Below are 21,381 nucleotides of genomic sequence, written 5' to 3' on the forward strand. Positions count from 1 at the left end.
AAAGGTGATCCTAATATGATGATGGAGCGGATGTAGGCTAACAAACTGAGGCTCAGTCCAAAAGAGACAGAGATTCTGACGATTAGTTAACAAACTAATCTGAAATTGGGAATGCAACAAATTCTTGATGGGATGCACTTCCTCTGAAGGATCAGGATTATTGTTTGGGAGCACAGCTGGAACTGGCATTTCTCCTGAAAGTTCAGGTACCTGCTGTGTCCAAAAATGTTCTTGTCAAATTTCAGCAGTTATACCAGTCCTACACAATCCTAATGGACTATACTGATTTATGTATCCAGATTACCGCAATGGCTATGTAAAGCTGGTGTGCATTTTGTAGGTCATATAACATTGGCTTTGTATCTACTGCACTGACATTCACCCTCTCCCTGTACCTAACATATCGTTTTTACCAACACATTCCCCCTTAAAGTCATGATTTTCTAAAATCAGAGCCAAGTGAAAGTGTAACCCAACAACAAAACTATTACAACATTTTAGCAAAGAACTGAGTAAATTTTGCATGTCTGTATACTACTTTCCTCCTTGGAATCTGCCATCAATGCATGCCACCCAAATTCAGCAGCAAGACAAAACTGGACATTTTGGGAGCAGATACTTCTTTTTTTCTGAAAGAGTTTCTTCTCCTTTTTTTAAGCCAAAGTAGGCATGGAACAGGTGTTTGTTTTAGAAAAACTATTCTTTCTGGAGGCTTCTGGGAATGTTTTTCCTTTAAAACAATGAACATGTTCCTACTCACTTTGTTTTAACATTAAAAATGCATTTCTTCCCCACATAGTTTTCCATCAAACCACCATGCAAGCTCACCACCATGACTCTGGCAGTTGTACAAAAAAATGGAAAGAGGTGTATCTAGCCTGGCTACACTTGATTGTTGTTGTTGTTGTTGTTGTTGTTATTTATTTCTAAAGTGCTGTAAATGTACACAGTGCTGTACATACAAATGATCAAATCAATAAAAATAAAACTAAAACCTGCCAATGGCATACAATCTACAAAATAGATATAAAACAATAGGTAATAATATAAAATAGATTTAGAGGAAAACTATGCTGAAGGGCATCCCTATCACCACCACCAGCAATATGATATATCTCCAAGACTGCATGGGATGAGTTACAGAGTGTCTCATAATGGAGAATCTGATTGCCAGAAATTAATGCATCACCCATTTGAGTACAAAGGCTGATGGCATTGTGGGATGTCTAGAATCAACCAATACAGTGGATCCTTGTTATACGCTGGGGTTTGGTTCCAAGATCCCCCGTGTATAACAAAATCCGTGTATGCTCAATTCCCATTAAGTATAATGACATAGCAAAATGGTGTCCCTAATAAAAAATGGAACATCAAGGTAAATTTATACTTTTTTGGAACATTTTCAAACCGTGTATGCTTAAATCCGTGTATAAAAAATCCGTGTATAAGAAGGGCCGACTGTAGAATGTTTAGAGACTGTTGGATAGTGGAGAAGGACAAAGACATTCATTCTTAGTACATGTGAAAATGAAATACAACAGTGTTTCTCAAACCTTGGTCCTCCAGATGTTTTAGACTTCATCTCCCATAATGCCTGACTATTGGCCAAGTTGGCTGAGGCTTCTGGGATCTGAAATCCAAAACAAATGAAAGGCCAAAGACTTGGAAACCCTGAAATACATAATGCGGAGAAAACTGAGTCAGTTTATTATTGCTAAAATTTACAGTAGTTACTGTCAGCAATTTTTTGCCATAAGTATATTTCAAATTTTAAATAATAATAATAATAATAATAATAATAGATTTCTTTTCTATTTTTCAAGATAAAAAACTCACAAAGTGAACTAGGGTCCAAAACACAGTGCAGAAATAATTCAGTTTGAGACCGTTTTAACTGTCCTGGCTCAGTGCTTGGGAATCCTGGGAACTGTAACTTCTTGTGACACGAGTTCCCAGAATTCCCTAGCATTGAGCCAGGGCAGTTAAGGCAGTCTCAAACTGGATTATTTCTGCACTGTGTTCTGGACCTTAGGCATACTTCATGTATATTATCTACAGGGCTGACTGTGGCTGACCACTGTGGAACAGAATCCAAGCCTAAATAGGCCATTCGCCAGATCCAGCATGGTTCTATTTATGAAGATTTTCATACCTGTCTGCATCACTGCTAAAATGTCCTTCAAACATCCCTAAAAGGTGGAGGAAGCGCCGGTGTCTGAAAGCCAGGCGCACCTCCTTAATCTCCATGAAAACATGCCTCCGTCCTTTGCATCCCTGAATCATTCCTGGGGAGCAGAATTCATCTCAACACAAAGTTTGTGTTCACAGGAAATCCGCTCCCCAAGAACGATTCAGGGATGCTAAGAGGGAGGCATGTTTCCATGGCAATTCAGGAAGCATGTCTGGCTTTCAGACACAGGTGCTTCCTCCACCTTTTAGGGACATTTGGAGGATGTTTTAGCAGCGATGTAGCCAGGTATGAAAATCTTCTATGTCCTTATCATAATTTCAAATATAAATAATAAAATGATTTTAGAATTCAACACATTCAAATCATTAAAACAATAAGATACCAGCAGCAGATTAACCAAAGTTGAAAGCATAGGATGCTGTAACTAAATATGCCTTTAAAAATGTCCTTTAAGATCAGAAAAGAGGAAAGTACAAGCACAGCCTAAATATGTCAGTTCACTACAGAAAATGTCTCATCCCTAATGCTTGCTGATTTCATGTTCCTCACTGTGGACCACATAGCAGGGCCTCAGAGCAAGAAGTCCTTCACATAAGCTGCTTCCAGGCTATTTAAACTTGAAAAGACTAATGCTAGAACCTTACACTGCACCTGGCCAATGAACCAATATATCTAGCACATAATATGCATAACATGATATGAATGTCTAGCTGCTGCATTTGCCACCAGTTGTAGTTTCAAGTCTTTTTTCAAAGTCTTCTCTTTAGTTTCTCTAACTACATCGGAATACAAAATGAAAAGATGGTCTGTAGAACCATGTGAGTTTTCCTGAATCAACTGACTGGCTGGTACTATAGAGAAAATGCTGGAATGCTTGAAAATGATCTCACAACGCAGTCCTTTGTTCTTTCTTTTTAAATACTTTTTTTTTTTAGAAAAGGCAGAGATGTTTCCTTGAGACATCTAATGGTAATTTTTAGGAGTGTAGTAAACACCTACCATATAAATGCCTTTGTTACTGCAATCTCAATAGCATGATATAGAATTCTTCTAGCTTCCAAGCATATTAATGACAAAGTGAATTTGTCCTGTAATAATCTCTCTTCAAACACATGAGAGCTACCTGTGAAATTCCCCTAAGTGTAGTGTATTGTATCTGTCTCTACATATATTTCAAGTATTTAAATCTATGAAGATCAAATATGCATCCTATCGCTATTCATCTACTTGTTTAATTAAAATTCATAGCACTACATTATTTTTAGCAATGGACAGCATCCAATCAGTTAATCAAACTTCAAAGATAAACTGAAAGGACAGCTAGATGTCAAAATCATTTATCTTACCTGACAAGCAGATGTAGGTTAGATATTCACCCTGACCTCCAGTTGCCAAAAAAGGAATCTTTTTCTTCGTTCTCCTTTTTACTTGGACTGCTCCCAACATCCTTTCATCATGTGGAGCGAAAATTTCTTTGTTGATAGCAGATTTGGCACTCATTGTAGATCAGAGACAGAAGGAGATGGGTGGCCTTCCTAAAATAAATGTTTATAGTAAATCTTTTATGTCTCCAAGAAATTCAGTTTATATAGCTCAGAAGCTTTCTTTCCCCTTACTTCCAGTTAAAAGTACAAAGACATGACAACACGGAAGATGTGAACAGAAAACCATTTGTCAGGTATAGCATTGAGTAAAAGGGAAACTAGCAGATAGCAAGATCTTTGCCTATTGGGAGCAAAGGCTACCAAGATTTTTTCTCAAAGATCCGGTCAGTGGTCTGCTTTATTCTGCCTGTCATATGGTTCTTTCCCTTGGTTCACTAATGTTAATTAATACCAGTGACTCCGTGCCATCACTAGTGGTGTGTGGCAGTGTAGCTCACACTAGATGATACCAGAAGGGGGGTGTTCCATCTCCCACATACCATCCTGTTCTTTTCTTCATCACGAAAAGGACAGGCCATCACAGGGAGAGGGAGCATGCGCCATCCTCAGAAGCCCCATCCCTGGAAACGCAGCTTGAGGCCCACCCCAGAAGCCCGACCACCAGCACCTGGTGTGGGAACACCACTACAGTAACTCTCTTATCAGTTGTAATTTCAAAGCCAAAATCCACTGTTCAAAAATCTATATGAAACCACTGTTATAACATACTTTCTTGGACTACAACTTCCAGATTCTCCCATTAGTTTTGCTGGCAGGGAGGCTTTGGGAGCTATAGTCCAAAATGTTTCTGAGTTCTGACTACAGTATGGCATTGGGAGCATCGCCTGTGTTATCACTCTTTGTTTCTAATCACAGTTCATTTGCAAGCCCTCTATGGAATCGTGGGGTCAGTCTGGTGTACAAATAGCTGTTTAGCTCCAATTAGGATCTGAGAATCATCAGTGTCAACAGTATTGTTCTTACTCCCAAAACTGAAAGGGAGGGACAAATTGTTGTGTAAAAAAAAATTGGGTGAACTGATGAAGGTAGCAGGCACAAAACATCCCTAGAGGTAAAACTGTGGAATGAAAGAGGAAGATAATATTACAGCTGGATAGACTCAATCAAGGAAGTCATAGCCCTGTGCATGTAAGACCTAAGCAGAGCTGTTAATAAAAAATTGTCTTGGAGGCCTCTCATTCATATGGTCACCATAATTCTAAATTGACTTGACTTAAATGTTAAAAAAATGCACTGAACCCCCCCCCCAAAAAAAAAAAAATACTAGCAAGATTTCTGGTCATATGTGAAGATGATACACAAGATTTAAAAAAAAAACAGAAGGGATGCTTCCCCTCAATTTTGTCTCTCAAACATTCTAATAATAAATATATAATTCCAATGGGAACTCTGTTATCTTGTCATGCATTCATGATCTAATGATTCCACCTTTCACTGTTGAATGTAAGAGCTTATCACAAGATGTGGTTACTTCAATTGTCACGCTCCACGTCCCTCAGGCTGTAATTGCAGAATTATTTAACTAGAAGGGAAATTATTTTCTATTATAGGAGTGTGCAGCCAATTAGGAGCCCTGGTGGTATAGTGGTTAAATGAAGGAACTGCAGCCACTCACTCACAAACCCCAAAGTTGTGAGGTCAGTCCCAGCCAGGGGTTCAGGGTTGACTCAGCCTAGCATCTTTCTGAGGTCACTAAAATAAGTACTGTACCCAGCTTGTTGGGAGCAATTACCTTACAGTTGTAAACCGCCTAGAGACTACTTAATGCAATATGAAGTGGTATATAAATGAAGCTGCTATTGCTAATTATGGCAGTTTTCAGATGTCTGTCCAATATAAAATAATTTTCTTTATTATAAAAACACAGCACCCCGAATGATTTAACAATTTTTTTCCATTAAAAGGCTTCTATAAACGCTTCTGTAAAAGCCAAGACTCTTGCAAATATGATCAAGGTCAAAACCCATTCTGAATTTGATGAAATGGACTGGGGTCTATGAAACTTTATGCCAGAAATTTCTTTTTCTTAGGTGCTACAAGATTCCTTTGTAATATATATTTTTATGCTGAAAGAGACTCACGTGGCTATACCTTTGAATACTACTCCCTGGGAAGGTTAGTGCCTCCTTTATGAATTCAGCTCCTTATACAACAGGTAGTGCGAAAGAAGAAAAACAATTCAGTGTCTGGCTTCTTACATTTCAAAAAACCCTTTATTTCATGCCCAAATTAGTCTTCCACTCATACTGTAGTATCATGTAATTATATCGCAGACTAGACAGGTTACATCAGTTAAAACAGTATTTTCCATTTACAACAGCAAGCCACATCTGCATGGACACTGTTTATTTATTTAGAGACAAATATGTTAAGATACAGTGGCTCAGTGGTGCTTTTTTTAATGTCACACAATTACAATTTATACAAGATGGAGAACAGTATACTATATAGTAAAATATTAGTATTCTATAGCTTTCAGTCAAAACTGATCTTTGGTATTTCATCTCTTAATCTTTCCAGGAAAACACAATTGTTTATTTTAAAAAGACTATGGGGCAGATAAAGAGAAGGGCTTCATCTGAAAGATAAGGGATGAGAGACCTATTGATAAAAAAAAAAGGGGGGGGACTGTTGTAAAGACAGGGAGAAGATCTGCAGCAGCAAATAGAGAAGACTGTGGATCTCAGAAAAGCAGGTGAAGGGAAGCAGAGAGGAGTTCCAAAGGTAAAGTGATACAAGGAAAGAAGAATGTGTGGTATGAGGAAGACAGTTTTAAAAAAGTAGTTAAACAGATATAGTTAAATATATGGGTAACAAATGCACTTTTCTCCAGTTAATTGAATGATTCATTTCTCTTTATTATCTGGAGTGGTCCTCAGAGCAATGTGGAATTTATATCCCCCAGTGTATAACCTTTATACTTGAAATGATTTACCAACTGTCAAGATACACATTTGAAGAGAGGAAGACCATCCTTCACTAGTGCTTTTCCCTAGCACAGTTAGAGAACAGTTTAGCTCTAGTTCACTCTTTTCAAAGCTGCCTTCAATTGCTTAGTCTACCTCACTACTTGCTTCAATCTGTGAAGGCTTATCTTGCTTCAGGATGGAAGTATTCCATTGTTCCTGTATCAACACCCTCTTTTCAAACAGTTTAATGGATTACCTTGAAAGTCTTGGCGGATGAACAAATCTACTCTTAATTATACAGTTTATGTGTGTTTGTTTTACTTAGAAAAGTTTGCTAACTGCTTCCAAAGGTTCTTTACATCAGGGGTGAGAAAGGTACAGCCTGTGGGCCCCTGCTAGTTCCCCAAAGCTCTTGTGGAAAGCTTTTCAAGGCACATAAATGCACAAAGGCATCCTTATGCCACAATCACCCAGAATCTTCACCTCCCTACCCATACCTCCCAAAATCATGACCAGAACTGATGTGATGTCATTTCCAGTCACTATTCTGAGAAGGATTCCAATGATCCAATGAAATGGGTGCATTACAGCATACTGTTGGCAAAATTCAATCCACAGGAGAGTACTGGGAGAAAATGTTCCTGCCCCCCCCCCCCATGCATTTGCCCACTCCTGACTTACACAGAGGAGAGGACACAAATGACTTCATAACCAGAAGTACAACTTGGACCTGAACTGCTCAGTCCAAAGAACAATTCAGCAAACAATATAAAAGTCAAGCAATGGATTGGCAGGTGTTCCATGCTATTTTCTCATTATTCAAAGTTTTAACACTAAAAATGCTTTTAAAAAAAAGTATACTTTAATAACTATAAGGTTTCCTGGTTTGCTCTAGAGATGACTAACTTTTAATAAACAATAAATAAAACTTTTATTTTTACCCCACTTTTTCTAAAAACTATCAAAGTGGCTTACAATATTAAATTGTAATACACATACCTTCTTACTGCAGGTAAAATTCATACTCTAAGACTAGAAAGATAAATATTCATCGTCTATCATATAATCAGCAGAAGATTCTACTGCTTTGTTACTGTTGCTGCTATTGCTGTATGCCTTCAAGTTGTCTCTTAGGGAGACCATACACAGGGTTCTCTTGGCAAGATTTAGCTACCTATCAATGCCAAATCCAAAGAATATTTGCAAGACACATAATCAGCTTATATTAATATAGTTCATTAACATCACATTCTCTCCTCCTCCATTCTCTCTCTTTTTAAAATGCATTAATACTTTTAAAATTCAATTATTTTTTTTTAAAATCCTGAAACTCGGGGACACTGTTTTTTAAATTGTTCTCTAGAACAAGCAGCATATGTTTCTAGGCCAAACTCTCTAAAGCCCTTCTTCCCCATTGCAAACCTTTTGAGTTAATCTGTTCTATTGTCAAACAGCTCTAGCCATCAGGAAGAGCTTCCTGATCATTAGTAAGAATCCGCTTTCTTGTATCTACTGATTGGGGTCCTACCCAGTGGCATCCCCACCCCTGGTTTCATGGGTGGTGGTGGTGGTCTGCTAAGGGAGTGGTAGCAGCCAAAAGCGCACATTTGGCCCTCTCCTTCGCTGTTGTGGGAAAGGTCTCTCCATGAGAAAGCCAACTCAGCAAAGCTGGGAAAGGGCACTCAGCCCTCTCTTTTGGTGAAGCTGTGGAGGTCTCCTCATGAGGAGGCCCCCACCACTGCAGCAAAGTCTGGTGGGATACACTCGGGCCCCTCTTTCGCCGCCATGGCAGAGGCCTCCTTGCGAAGATACCTATGCCACTGCAGTGAAGCCAGGAGGGGAGAAGTAGGAGGAGAGCCAAATGGGTGTCAGCTCTCTTTTGGTGCAGGCCGCACCCCCTACTGGTCCTACCCTTTGCAGGTAGCAGGAAAAGAGCTTGATCAAAGCAAACTGCTAGTACTATTACAGGTACACCTCAGTTAACGAAGTCGATATGCTGTGCATTAATTCTTTAACACAAAAAGGGGTACCAGGATAGAATTAACATGGAAAGAATAGATAGGGTTCTCAACCACAACAAAGTAAGAAGTTTCCCCCAAAAATAACAATCTGCACATGTAAAATGAAACAGCTAGGTCAATTAAACTTTGCAAAAGTTATATATATATATATATATATATATATATAGAGAGAGAGAGAGAGAGAGAGAGAGAGAACCTTTTATAAACTACTTGAAATCTTATTTTAGAAAACATCAAGAGATTACTTTTTTCTTTAGCATAGGCTTGAATGGGACACATGCATGCGGGGCGCACTCCCCATTGACATTAATGGAGGTCACCCCTCCATGATTTTCAAGTCCATGGATCTCAAGTCCAATGGTGAACTCGTGATGTAAGCGACACGCAGCAACGTGTATATGCTGCGTGTCGCTTACGTGAAGATGGCACCGCCTATGTGGATGGGACGCCGCCATGATGCTGCCACTGTGCCATGCTACGGTTAGGGACTGTGCAGTTGGTGCGCAGTCGCTAGCCCAAGTATCGCCGCCGGCACACTGCTTTGGGACCATCTGTCTCAGGCCTTCGATACAATTTAACTTAAAATCAAACTTAAATCTTTCATTAAGTTGCCTGTGCAAAAGCCAACCAAAATTATAACCCTGATTATTAAATTCCATTTGGTCTTTTATTCTAATAACTTGTTGATTTTTAATCAGAATGTCATCATATATAAGCCATCTTTCTTTTTTCAAAGGATCATTATTGAAAAAAGCCTCATTAATTGAGATCCAACCTGGTATCATATCTTTCCATCTTTTCTTTATAATTTTCCAAGCCCTCAGAAGAGATCTTTTAATTATATGATTACTAAAGTCTTTGTGAACCCGATCTTTCCCATATGCTACATAAGCATGCCAAACATAACGATTTTCAAAACCTTCCAATAAAAGCAAATCTTTATTATTAATCACTATACAGTCTAATAACCAATACAAACTACAAGCGTAACAATAAAGCCTCAGATTAGGCAAAGCCAGGCCTACTCTATCTATGCTATCCTGTAATAATTTCATTTTGACATATGGCTTTTTCCCAGACCAGAGAAATATTAAGATGTCTTTATCCCATTTCTTAAAAGATAGGTCGTTGACTATGATTTGCAGATTTTGAAAAAGAAAAAGTATTTTAGGGAGCAAGTTCATTTTTAGAGCTGATATTTTACCGATACAAGATAATCTCATTTTCCCCCAATTTTCTAGATCCGTTTTAATATCCTTCCACACCTTTTCATAGTTATTATTTGTGGTAAAAAATATCCCAAAATATCTGACTACTTTTTGTATTTGAAACCCCAATTTGCTAACAAACTTCTGTTTTTCCTTTTCTATTAGATTCATAATTAAAACCTTGGTTTTATTTTTGTTAATGATGAAGCCAGAAATTTTATAATATTCATTTAGAAGTTTTGAAAGATTTTCAATATTTTTAATATTCAAACTTCATTGTCTATTTTGTTGCCAAATCATTCTGTAAACCAGTGGTTCCCAAACTGCAGGCTAATGCTGCCTTTCCTCCTGGGCTAGGGTTGCCATAATTCTCTTGCACAAAACTAGGGAAACTGTAGGAAAAAACGTAGGACAAAATGTAGTGCATTCAAGAAAAACGGAGGACGTGACCAACTAAAACCCAAACACATTAATAAAATTTAAAAAAAAAACAATATAAATTCATGTTGTGCCTCACCTACAGCCCCGCTAAATCCTTAAGGCCTCAGCCCCGTGCAGCTGCACCTCAGGCCCAGGGAGGCCTCCTGCCTCCTCACTGCTCTGCCAGATCTCTCTGGGCCTAGGCTTCAGGCAGGTGGCGCGGCCTGAGGCCCCAAGTGCCGCTTCCTCCAACCCTGAGGAGGCCTAGCCTGCCACACTGGAACTTCTGGGGCCTCAGCTGAGGCCCCGAGCATGGTACCACCTCCTCCAGTTCTGGAGAGCCTGGCCGGCTGCACCAACCAGGGCTGAAAGAGGTGGCACTGTGCTCAGGGCCTCGGCTGAGGCCCCAAAAGATGCAGCATGGCTGGCTAGGCTTCCCCAGGGCTGGAGGAGGCTGAGGCACAGTGCCATCTCCTCTAGTCCTAGAGAGGCCTAGCTGGCTGTGCTGGCCAGGGCTGGAGGAAGTGGTGCTGCGCTTGGGGCCTCGGCCTCCTCCAGCCCCGGGGAGGACCGTCTTAGAGGAGGAGGACCCCAGGAGGCTTTCTGCCTTGTTCCAGCCACATTTTCTCCAGTAGACTGGAGAATGACAAAATGGGACATAGAGCAAGGCAGAAATCTGAGACTGAGTTGATTAGAAACTGTTAATCTGGTCTTTCTAATAATAAACTCTTCATAATGCTTAAATCCTTCACACTCAGATGACATTAGATTTTCAATTATGTTACTGTTGTAGATACTGAATTCAAAGAGGTGAAAAATGCTGATTAATTTCAACCAGAGATATCCAACATAAAGTATTTTTGTGAAATATAGGAGCGCATAGGGCACTGTTAATAATAATAATAATAATAATAATAATAATAATAATAATAATACTGTTTATTTATAGCCCGCTTTTCCAAAAAGAGATCAAAGCGGGTTACAACAAGGGTACAAAACATCGTACAATTTACAACAGTATCAACATCATAAAATATCATTAAAAAATACACCATGTTAAAAACAGAATAAAATTACAGACATTAAAACCAACAACAAACTAGCTTGAAAGTGCAATGTGATGGGGAGAGAACAGATGTCACAACGCATGGGGGAAAGCCTGTTGGAAAAGGTAGGTCTTCAGCTTCTTCCTAAACAGGTCAAGGGAGGTAACAGAGCGGAGCTCGTCAGGAAGAGAGTTCCAGATGTGTGGGGCCGAGACAGAAAAAGCCCTTTGAGAAGACGAGGTGTATCTTGTCTTGGGAACCCTTAGCAATTGCTTCCCAACCGATCTGAGAGTGCGGGGCGGATTGTATGGGGAGAGGCAGTCCTCCAAGTACCCTGGGCCCAAGCCATTTAGGGCTTTATAGGTGATAACCAACACCTTGTATTGCGCCCGGAAGCGAATGGGCAGCCAATGTAAATCTTGTAAGACAGGTGTTATGTGGCTGGTCCTGGAGCATCCAGTGACCAACCTCGCTGCCATGTTCTGAACTAATTGAAACTTCCGGGTTTGGTACAAGGGTTGCCCCATGTAGAGTGCATTGCAGAAATCCAACCAAGAGGTTACCAGAGCATGTACCACCATTTCAAGGTCCCCCCGGCCCAGGTAGGGTCGCAGCTGGCGTATCCGCCAAAACTGATAACAAGTGCTCCTGACTGTCACATCCTGAGATGTGAGGTGAAGCGACGAGTCCAGAAGCACCCCCAGACTGCGAACAGAGTCCTTCAAGGGGAGCGTGACCCCGTTCAGGACAGGTGGACAAATTTCCTTCCCCGGGCCAGGAGAACCTATCACGAGTACTTCCGTTTTCTCTGGATTAAAACTGAGTCTGTTTTCCCTCATCCAGCCCATTACTGACTCCAGACAGGCATTTAGAGGAAAGATGCCATCCCTAGTCACTGCATCAGTCGGAGACACAGAGAAACATATTTGGGTGTCATCAGCGTACTGATAACACCGCGCCCTGTGTCTCTGGATGATCTCTCCCAGCGATTTCATGTAAATGTTGAATAGCATGGGTGACAGAATGGCTCCTTGAGGGACACCAGATGTAAGCGCCCTCTTATCGGAGCAAACGTCCCCCAGCTGCACCATCTGGAATCTACCCAAGAGGTAGGAATGGAACCACTGGAGCGCAGTGCCCCCGATACCTAACTCCCTCAGGCGTTCCATGGTGAACCTATGCCATGTGTGCCAGAGGGGACACTCACAGCCCTCTCTGTGGGCATGTGTGACACCATTCCAACACTGCACCACATTGGCTTTCTGTTGTTCTTCTTTTCCTACAAGTCATTTCTGACGTATGGAAACTCTAAGGCAACCCTATCATAGTCACCTACTGCTTCTTTTTCACGGTGCTTCACTAATCCGGTTCCTTGGTAGTGAGAACTCACTACTGGAGAGATCCCAATTTTGTTGGAAATCATTCTGAAAATGGAGGTGCCTCCATTTTCAAAATGATCTGACACCCCAGGAACATCCTCCACCTTCTCCGCCTTCCTTCCCTTCCCCACCCACACCTGCTGTGCTTTGTCCTCCTTGTCCTCTTCTTCCCTGTGCCGGGCCATCACATCCTACTTCCCTCCTCTTCCTTCCCTCCCCCCCCAGCCGTCATGTCCTACCTCCCTCCTCTTCCTCCACCCCCACCCGTCACGCCCTACCTCCCTCCTCCTCTTCCTCTCCTTCCTCTCCACCTCCGGCCATTACATCATATCTCCCTCCTCTTCCTCCCCCACCCCAGCCATGCATTCAGGATAAATTGCCATGCTGGCACTTTGCGATAAATAAGTAGGAGTTGGATTGCAGTTTGGGCACTTGGTTCACTATCACTGGCATAGGACATAAAAATCACAAGAAGGAAAACTGGCAGGTGACATAAGATAAGACTACCTTGGTGTTTTCAGTATTGACACTATGGCATTGTATAGCACTGTAAATTTACAGTGCTTTATGAATAAAACATAATAATAATAAATATTCATGGCTGTATTAGGACTAATAAATATTCTGGCAAGAATGAGCATTTTCCACAAGCACATACATCAAAGAACATCTGAGATTTTAGTTTAGAGCTGGTTATCCTTAGATCACAAAGGCAATAAAAGTAGTGCACTTTTGATATATTCTGTTGCCATGCTTTATAGAATATTTGGATGAGTGGTATTTCAATCCATGTCTTATCTTTCTGAAGTGTTATTGTTATGATGCTTTCCTATGTTGTGCATTAGTGACTGACTGACTAAATATTTCTTTTGAAAAGTAATACCTTTCTAAAATAAACTGACCTGAATGTGAACTGAAATCCACTGAATTATACTTTTATCCCTTGATTTAAATGGACTATTTACATATTTAAAAGCCTACTTGTCTTTGAAAATAAGTTAAAGAATTTGCTCCCTCGTCAAAAAAGTCCAAAGCTGTACAGGTCTATAATAAAAGACTTGCAGAAAGTATGGATTCTCATACAGGAAAATGTGAAATAGTGGCCTGATACAGACAGCCAAAATAAAGCTGCTTCAAGTCACTTTGCAAGTATGCTATTTAAATGATACATGCATCCTAAGAGTCCAGAAGCCACACCAAAGCCACACTCCAGTCCTAAGGACTGGAGTGCAGCTTTGGTGCAGCTTCCAGACTCTTAGGAAGCATGCATCATTGAAACACCATACCTCCAAAGTGACTCGAAACAGCTTTATTTTGGCTGTCTGTATAGGGCCATTCTTACAACTTTATTCAGGAAACAGGGTTAATCTGGGAAATCCTATAGTAATCCATTGTTTAAAACCCTCCAACTATAACAGGAAATTTAACCACAAAAAATTATTTATTTATTTAATATCCCACTACAGAACTAAAGGTGGCTTGCAAGTTAAAACAAAGTACAGCTAAAAACAAACAAACAAAACCTTCAAGTATAAATGTTAAATATTACACACCAATGGTGAAAATACAGAGCTAACACAGTTAACAGGCATTTAAAGCATATTTTAAAAAAATAAATAAAATAAAGACATACAGTAAGTACAAGGACAGCACAAGTTTACTTCTGCTACAAGTTAAGAACCAGAGGCCTGCCTAAATAAAAAGACATTTGCTTTATGGAAGAAAGATAATACTTCCCTTCCTTTTCAACCTTCAGCCTCCAAAGATCCCTAAACATGGCTCCAGAAATGCACAGGAAGTAAGTTAGTATGAAAAGCAGAAATTGGCTTGATTTTGCTGAAGCCCAGTGTTGGTTCCTGCCCATCACTTACAGGGTTGTCCAAAAACAAACAAACAAAATACCTACAGCAAGACAATATATGTGAAAACATATTGCCAACCATGCTATACTCTCCTCAACTAAACAGCTTGGGAAGATTTCATCAGCAGCCCAAATGTTTTATGTAAAACAACAGACACATAATCCTTTAAGTACACATTCACAGTACATTACATTCACAAGGCATCTATTTATTTTGTAAACACAGGTAACAAGGACATTTATTGTGACATCCCATACATTATACTTCTCAGTGTACAATTAACATCTGAATGCCTGCTGTCAAAAGTGTAGCATGTTTGTCAGGGAGGTGTGACAAGTAAGAACCCTCCTCCATTAGCAAAATGTCTGAAAAGGCCCACAGAGAGCTGGTTATAAGGCAGCTTCCCAGGACTGAAGGGTAGCTAACACTGAGTTCAAGCTGAAGCAAAATATGTAGGCTTCATATCATGAAAGATGTGCTAACTTCACTAATAGCTGGACACTGGAACCAGCTTCCCAGGAAACTGTTATGATTTTCTCCTTGTGATATTCCTCAGTCCATACTGAATGTACAGCTGCCAGGTATGGATTAAATTACTTCTTTGTGATTTTATTTAATTGTTTTATATATTTGCAAACCAGCCCACAGTTGTACATCACTCACAAACTCTCCCTGTGCTGCACCCTTGTTACTGTTGTGCGCCTTCAAGCCATGTTCACCTTATGGTAACCCGGCAGTGATGGTAAAGGTTTTAGAGACCAAGTGCCCAAACAGCAACCAAAAACCCATTGTTTATCATAGAATCATAGAATAATAGAGTTGGAAGAGACCACAAGGGCCATCCAGTCCAACCCCCTGCCATGCAGGAAATCACAATCAAAGCATCCCTGACAGATGGCCATCCAGCTTCTGCTTAAAGACCTCCAAAGAGGGAGACTTCACTACACTCTGAGGGAGTGTGTTCCACTGTCGAACAGCCCTTACTGTCAGGAAGTTCTTCCTAATGTCGAGGTGGAATCTCTTTTCCTGTAGCTTGCATCCATTGCTCCAGGTCCTAGTCTCTGGAGCAGCAGAAAACAAGTTTGCTCCCTCCTCAATATGACATCCCTTCAAATATTTCAACAGGGCTATCATATCACCTCTTAACTTTCTTTTCTCCAGGCTAAACATCCCCAGCTCCCTCAGTCGTTCCTCATAGGGCATGGTTTCCAGACCATTTTAGTCGTCCTCCTTTGGACACACTCCATTTTCTCAATGTCCTTTTTGAATTGTGGCGCCCAGAACCGGACACAATATTCCAGGTGGGGCCTGACCAGAGCAGAATATAGTGGCACTATTACTTCCCTTGATCTAGACCAGTGATGGTGAACCTTTTACAGACCGAGTGCCCAAACTGCAACCCAGGCCCCACTTATTTATTGCAAAGTGCCATGTCCCTCTGGCTTTCTAGTATGAAACTGGCAAACTCTGTGCTAGGGAGAGAGCATGTGTGCCCACAGAGAGGGCTCTGAGTGCCACTTCTGGCACGCGTGCCATAGGTTCACCATCACTGATCTAGACACTGTACTTCTATTGATGCAGCCTAAAATCGCATTGGCCTTGTTAGCTGCCGCATCGCACTGTTGACTCATGTTCAACTTGTGGTCTACTTGGACTCCTAGATCCCTTTCACATGTAGTTTCATTCAGCCAGGTGTCCCCCATCCTATATCTGTGCATTTCACAAAGTGCCATGTCCCACTGGCTTTCTAGTAACAAACTCTGGCAAACTCTGTTCTGGGGCGACAGCATCTGTGCTCACAGAAAGGGCTCTGAGTGCCACCTTTGGCACTCATGCCATAGGTTCGCCACCACTGCCTAGGGCAAATGTATCATGGGGTCTTCTTGGCAATATTTGTTCAGAGGAGATTTGCCATTACCTTTTTCTGAGGCTTGCTCAAGGCCACCCAGTGAGATCAGGAAATTGAATACTGGTCTCCAGGGTCCTATTAGAACACTCAAACCACTTCATCACACTTGCTCCCATGATGCAAACAGATTTCATATATTCAGCAATGTTTTTCCAAATATTTGCTCTGTAACTAAAGTTATCCATCTCAATTTTACTTGATGTACAAGGTTTGGTTTGCAACAGCATTCCATCTTTATGACAGGAGAGCTATTTTCAGCCACATGCTACACTGTTGCCAACCATTCCTTTGCCTCTAACAGACATAAGGAGGTGATAATGATATTTTCCTCACTATTTGTAGGTTTCCCTGTGGATACCACAAGACCATACCAAGATTGTTCCCATATATGTAACATTTCTCAATGCACTGCACTGAAGTTTACATGCCACTTCGTCCTAGTGCTTTTCTTTACAAAGATGTTTATCACACTATACTCTTAAAGTGCTACTATTCCACTTTGACTCCTCTAGCTGCCTCCTGTTGCATTCTGGGATTTGCAGTTTTAAGGAGGGGTATTTAGAATTCTCAGGCAGAGAAGTTCTCTGCCTGAGAATTCTAAATACCCCTCCTTAAAACTGCAAATCCCAGAATGCAACAGGAGGCAGCTAGAGGAGTCAAAGTGGAATAGTAGCACTTTAAGAGTATAGTGTGATAAACATCAAAGACTCGGAACAAAGCCAATCCAGTAACCAACCTAAATAGGGAAATGAGCATTATAAAATACATCCTGGTTAGATTACACAATTAACAAACCCAAACATATGAGAAAGGGAAGACATGCATGAGCAAGGATAGGAATTCTTCAGGACCAGTGTTGTCATTAATAATCCAATTAATGCAGGGTTGGAAACATGGCCCTCAGGATGAATAAACTTCTCCACACCTAATCTAAACAAGATTCTCTTGAGGAATGTTCAAATTCTACTGTGCCATGCCTCATTGCAAATCATTTGCACTATTTCACATTACAACGTTTAAGGAATATGTATGTGTGATAGTAGGATCCTAGACCAGAACACCATTGTTACGAACCATATTTTTTCTCAAAATGCTGCAATGTCCCTCCAAACTCTAACAGGAGTGCTTCTGCTTGAAGCACTAGACAACCTGGAAAAGAAAATGTAAAGTGCTGTCTCAGTTTGTTTCAAGCAGAAGGTCATGTGGTTTCAGACAGTTAGCTTGCCCATCCTATCTCAGTATAGCTCAGTAAAGAGTTTTTCAAAACCTCAACATAACACACATACTCTCCTAATTTCAAATTGTAAGATATGGTTAGGCACTCAGCAAGCCTGTTCCTTCTCCCACTAGGCTCCCTCCCACTCAACCTCACCTCATTCCAAAGCTTTGTAGTCAAGTGACTATGCTTAGTTCAGTATGTTTTGCTATTATTATTATTTTTAGTTTACAAGCAAACATGCTTTTACTTACTTGGTAAGACTTGTCAAGCATACACAAAGTAGTACCTGATATGTGGATGGCATTGTTTTACAGCAAAACCAACAATCTTGGAACTAAACCCAATATTAGGATAAATGATTTAAGGGAAACAAAGATAATTAACACAGAAGAAAAGCCAAATGAGAAGAGGTTAATGGGGAAAAGTGTATCTCCAAGTCTTCTGAAAATATGAGTAGGAGGATACATAACAAAGCATTCAAATATTTTAAATGTTGATGTGCAGAGTGCATGCAGAGTGCATGCACAGTGCAATTGTTTATCACATCTAGTGAAGGCCATTTTAGATAATGAAGATTAATCCTTTAGTTGTGAAAGATTTTCAGTTATGGAATCAGTAATGGAGAAGCACTTTTGTGGTATTGCTATGCAAGATTCTTCCCAAATTTCAGAACTCTGGAATTGTACTTGGCTTCCTCTCAACCATGAAACTGAGATAGAATGCCAATGTCTGGATTTCTAGAAGTGGCAAGAAACCAAATATGGAGGAGAAACAGAATTGAAAAACGGTGGAGCATATAAATGTCTCTGCTTTACTGTTGAGCTTTTTTCCCCTCTCAGGGATGCCCACTGGGCAAGACAGAAAAACACTTAATTCCCCTCATTCAGGCTACAATACCCCTTCTCTTCAAAGTAAAGTGAAGAGAATAGCAGTCCATCAATTTCCCTTGCTATGAAAAAGGAAAGAATGTGCTCTATTTGGCCAAAGGAGAAAAGGGTGTTGTGAGGTCATGGATCTTTTGTGGAAAATGTTGTTTCATGCTATTATGGTAACAAGGTATAGAAGGGGTGACTGAATGTAATGTTGACATTGCCAGGTTATTGATGGAATTTGAAGGGATTTGAATCCAACTGGTGAATGACAATTGGTAAATGGGAACTGGGTTAGGGCATTGTGGTGTGAAAAAGTGAGAATTGGGGTTGAGAGAGTCAGCTTAGGAAGTTTAGGAATGAATGAGTGGGGTTTAAGAATCTGAGGTAGCTAATAAAATTATTATTTATTTTTCTTGATTTCATTTTATGCTATCTTTCTCCCAGAAAGTGACCAAAGGTAACACACAAGGGAGCCAGGGTGGTTCACAAGGGACCTAATGAGTGTGTGAGATATGTGTTTTAAATGTATTATTGTACATACTCATGTGTAAATCTAGACATTATAGTCAGCTTATACATGGGTCAATGTAAGTACTGTACTTTGACTCTTATAAAAAGGAACCATACCCTGCTGAAAGGCAAGAGTGTAATCTGTCATGGAACCATTGACTCCCTTCTGCTATCTCATCCGTCCAGCCTTTAGTGTGAGCGCAGTTATACTTGCTGGAAGTTTGTAATTTCTTTGACATTGTTTTCCTTTGTTTCATCCTTTAGATCCTTTGTTACATGCCCCTAAGATTTAATGTTGACTTATCAAAATTCATAACTTGGGCTGCAAAACCTGCCCTCGATTTATACATGAAGTCGACATATAGTTCTGTTTTGCTATGCTAATAAAGTACACTCGTCCTTCCACATTTGTGACTTTGACTTTTGCGGATTTGATTATTCGCTGATTTTATTAATATGTTGTCTCTAGGAATATCTAGAGCTTCAAGCACAACTCTATGGTCAACTTTAACCAAAAATCGCACTGAAGGACCTCATTGCAAATCCCAGAGGGAATACTTTACTAGGCATTTGTAGCTCCTCCAGCACAATTTTATGGTCAATGTCTGGCAGATGTTGAGAGGTGATCTCACAGGTAAAAACCATAGTGTTGTTATTTGTGGTTTTTCCACGTTCATGGGGGTCCTGTGCCCCTAACCCCAGTGAATGTGGAGGGATGAGTGTATTGTTTTTGTATTATATACTTTTGGTCTCTGGGAAAACTAAAAAGATTGGGTTCACCGCTATGATCTTTGGAATAGCGGTATAAAAATAAAACAAATTATTAATTAATTATTATTTAGACATGGTGACTGGGGTGGCAGCAGAGAACACAGAGAGCTGGTGTTTACTGGGGATAGTATAGAAATTGAATTATATCTCATCCAGGAACCTTGATCGTATATAGTAGGCTTCCACAGTTGGTGGCCACAGCAGAGGGATAGGAGGAGGTCCTTATGTTGGTAGCATAGATGGGGACAAAGGAAAGCCAATACACTGGTTGTAGCAGTGAGATTTGTGGAAGTCTTCATATATGGACACAGCAGAGATTTGGGCAGAACCTTATATCTAGTGAGGAAAGTGCAAGAATAAGGGGCAGAAGCTTCACACGTTATCCCACTATATCCAGCCTAGAAGATTCTTTTTTTAAAAAAATATAACATTGCAATGGCTGAAGCCATTACTGATATCTATCCTGTGAACAAAAGAGACAGTTTATCCCAGTGACCTACATCTGTAAGATCCTGCTACTGTGCTTAGTACCTTGTTTACATGCTTAGTCACATCGTGTTGCATCACACAGTATGGCACAAAGACATTTTTTCAGCTTATTGTAATGAGGTAACAAACATGATTTCATGTAGATAGAATGCAACCAGCTATTTCAGAATTCACGAGGAAGGCTGCAGATGAACACCTCAGCACATTAGCAGCAGGAAGTAGGCAATAATTTGTGCAAGTGAGTCAAGACTAATAGGTGGGTAATAAAATTCCAGTGCATTCACATGTGCTTGTTACCCAACAACTATACACTTCAAATCTGCACCCATTAGCCCAGCTGAATAACAATATAATAATAATAATAATAATAATAATAATAATAATATTTTTACCCCGCCCCTCTGTGCAATGCAACCAGGGGCGGCTTACAACATTAAAACATACAATCCACATCACGCAAACCCACCCACCCCCATAAAATGCAATTAAACAATTTACAATATAAAATATAACTTAAAATAATAAAATTGACAAGCTATGGCTACAACAAAGAATCAGGGATAAATACCATATTTAGTCGTGTATAAGTCGACCTCACGTATAAGTCAAGGGAAGGTTTCAGGGTCAAAATACTGGATTTTTATATTACCCATGGATAAGTCGAGGGTAAAACGTAGGGGGCCATAAGGATGGATGGAAAGGGGGAAATACCACTTCTGTCCCTCCGTCTCCTTCTCTGGACATCTAGGAAGTGGATTTAAATGGAGAGTTGTTTCCACAGGATGGAAAGGCAGGATACAGACTCCTGGTGCCCTGGTTTGCTCCGCGGGGAAGCCACAGCCTCCAGACCGCGGGGCTTCCCCACGGAGCAAAAAAGAACCCGCAAAAAGCAGGTTCTTCTTGTGGCGTGATTGTGACGTCGGGGCGTGCGGACGCTAGGTGTCCATCACGTCAAAATGGCGGTGCCCATATGTACAGGACGCTGCCATTTGGACACCCTCGTCATGTGCGAGGGGCATCTGAAAGCACCTCCCCGCGTACTTCATGACGGCGCCTCATAGCGCCCGTCTGGAACAGACCTTAGGCTTGAAAAACGGACCAGGCAAGTGCTTTTCAATGGGAAGTTTCCC

At 40.5% G+C, this 21,381-nt stretch overlaps 1 protein-coding gene across 5 annotated transcripts in view; it reads right to left on the reverse strand.

Annotated features, from left to right (window-relative positions):
* LOC149314870 (syntaxin-binding protein 6) overlaps window positions 1-21,381 on the reverse strand; it is a 156,480-nt gene that overhangs the window by 115,869 nt on the left and 19,230 nt on the right. For 3 of the 5 annotated variants that reach the window (XM_089522030.1, XM_089522032.1, XM_089522034.1), the window contains exon 2: window positions 3,538-3,726. In XM_089522030.1, coding sequence (XP_089378156.1) covers window positions 3,538-3,691 — 154 coding nt within the window. In that variant the 5' untranslated portion in view covers window positions 3,692-3,726. Of the gene's footprint in view, window positions 1-3,537; window positions 3,727-10,291; window positions 10,321-12,756; window positions 12,824-21,381 lie in introns of those variants that run through there. The other 2 variants (XM_089522035.1, XM_089522033.1) reach the window with 2 other exon arrangements.

This window comes from Sceloporus occidentalis, unplaced genomic scaffold (genome assembly GCF_023333645.1).
Source record: "Sceloporus occidentalis isolate IW3139 unplaced genomic scaffold, rSceOcc1.0.p SCAF_4, whole genome shotgun sequence".
In the NCBI taxonomy this organism is placed as follows: Eukaryota; Metazoa; Chordata; class Lepidosauria; order Squamata; family Phrynosomatidae; genus Sceloporus; species Sceloporus occidentalis.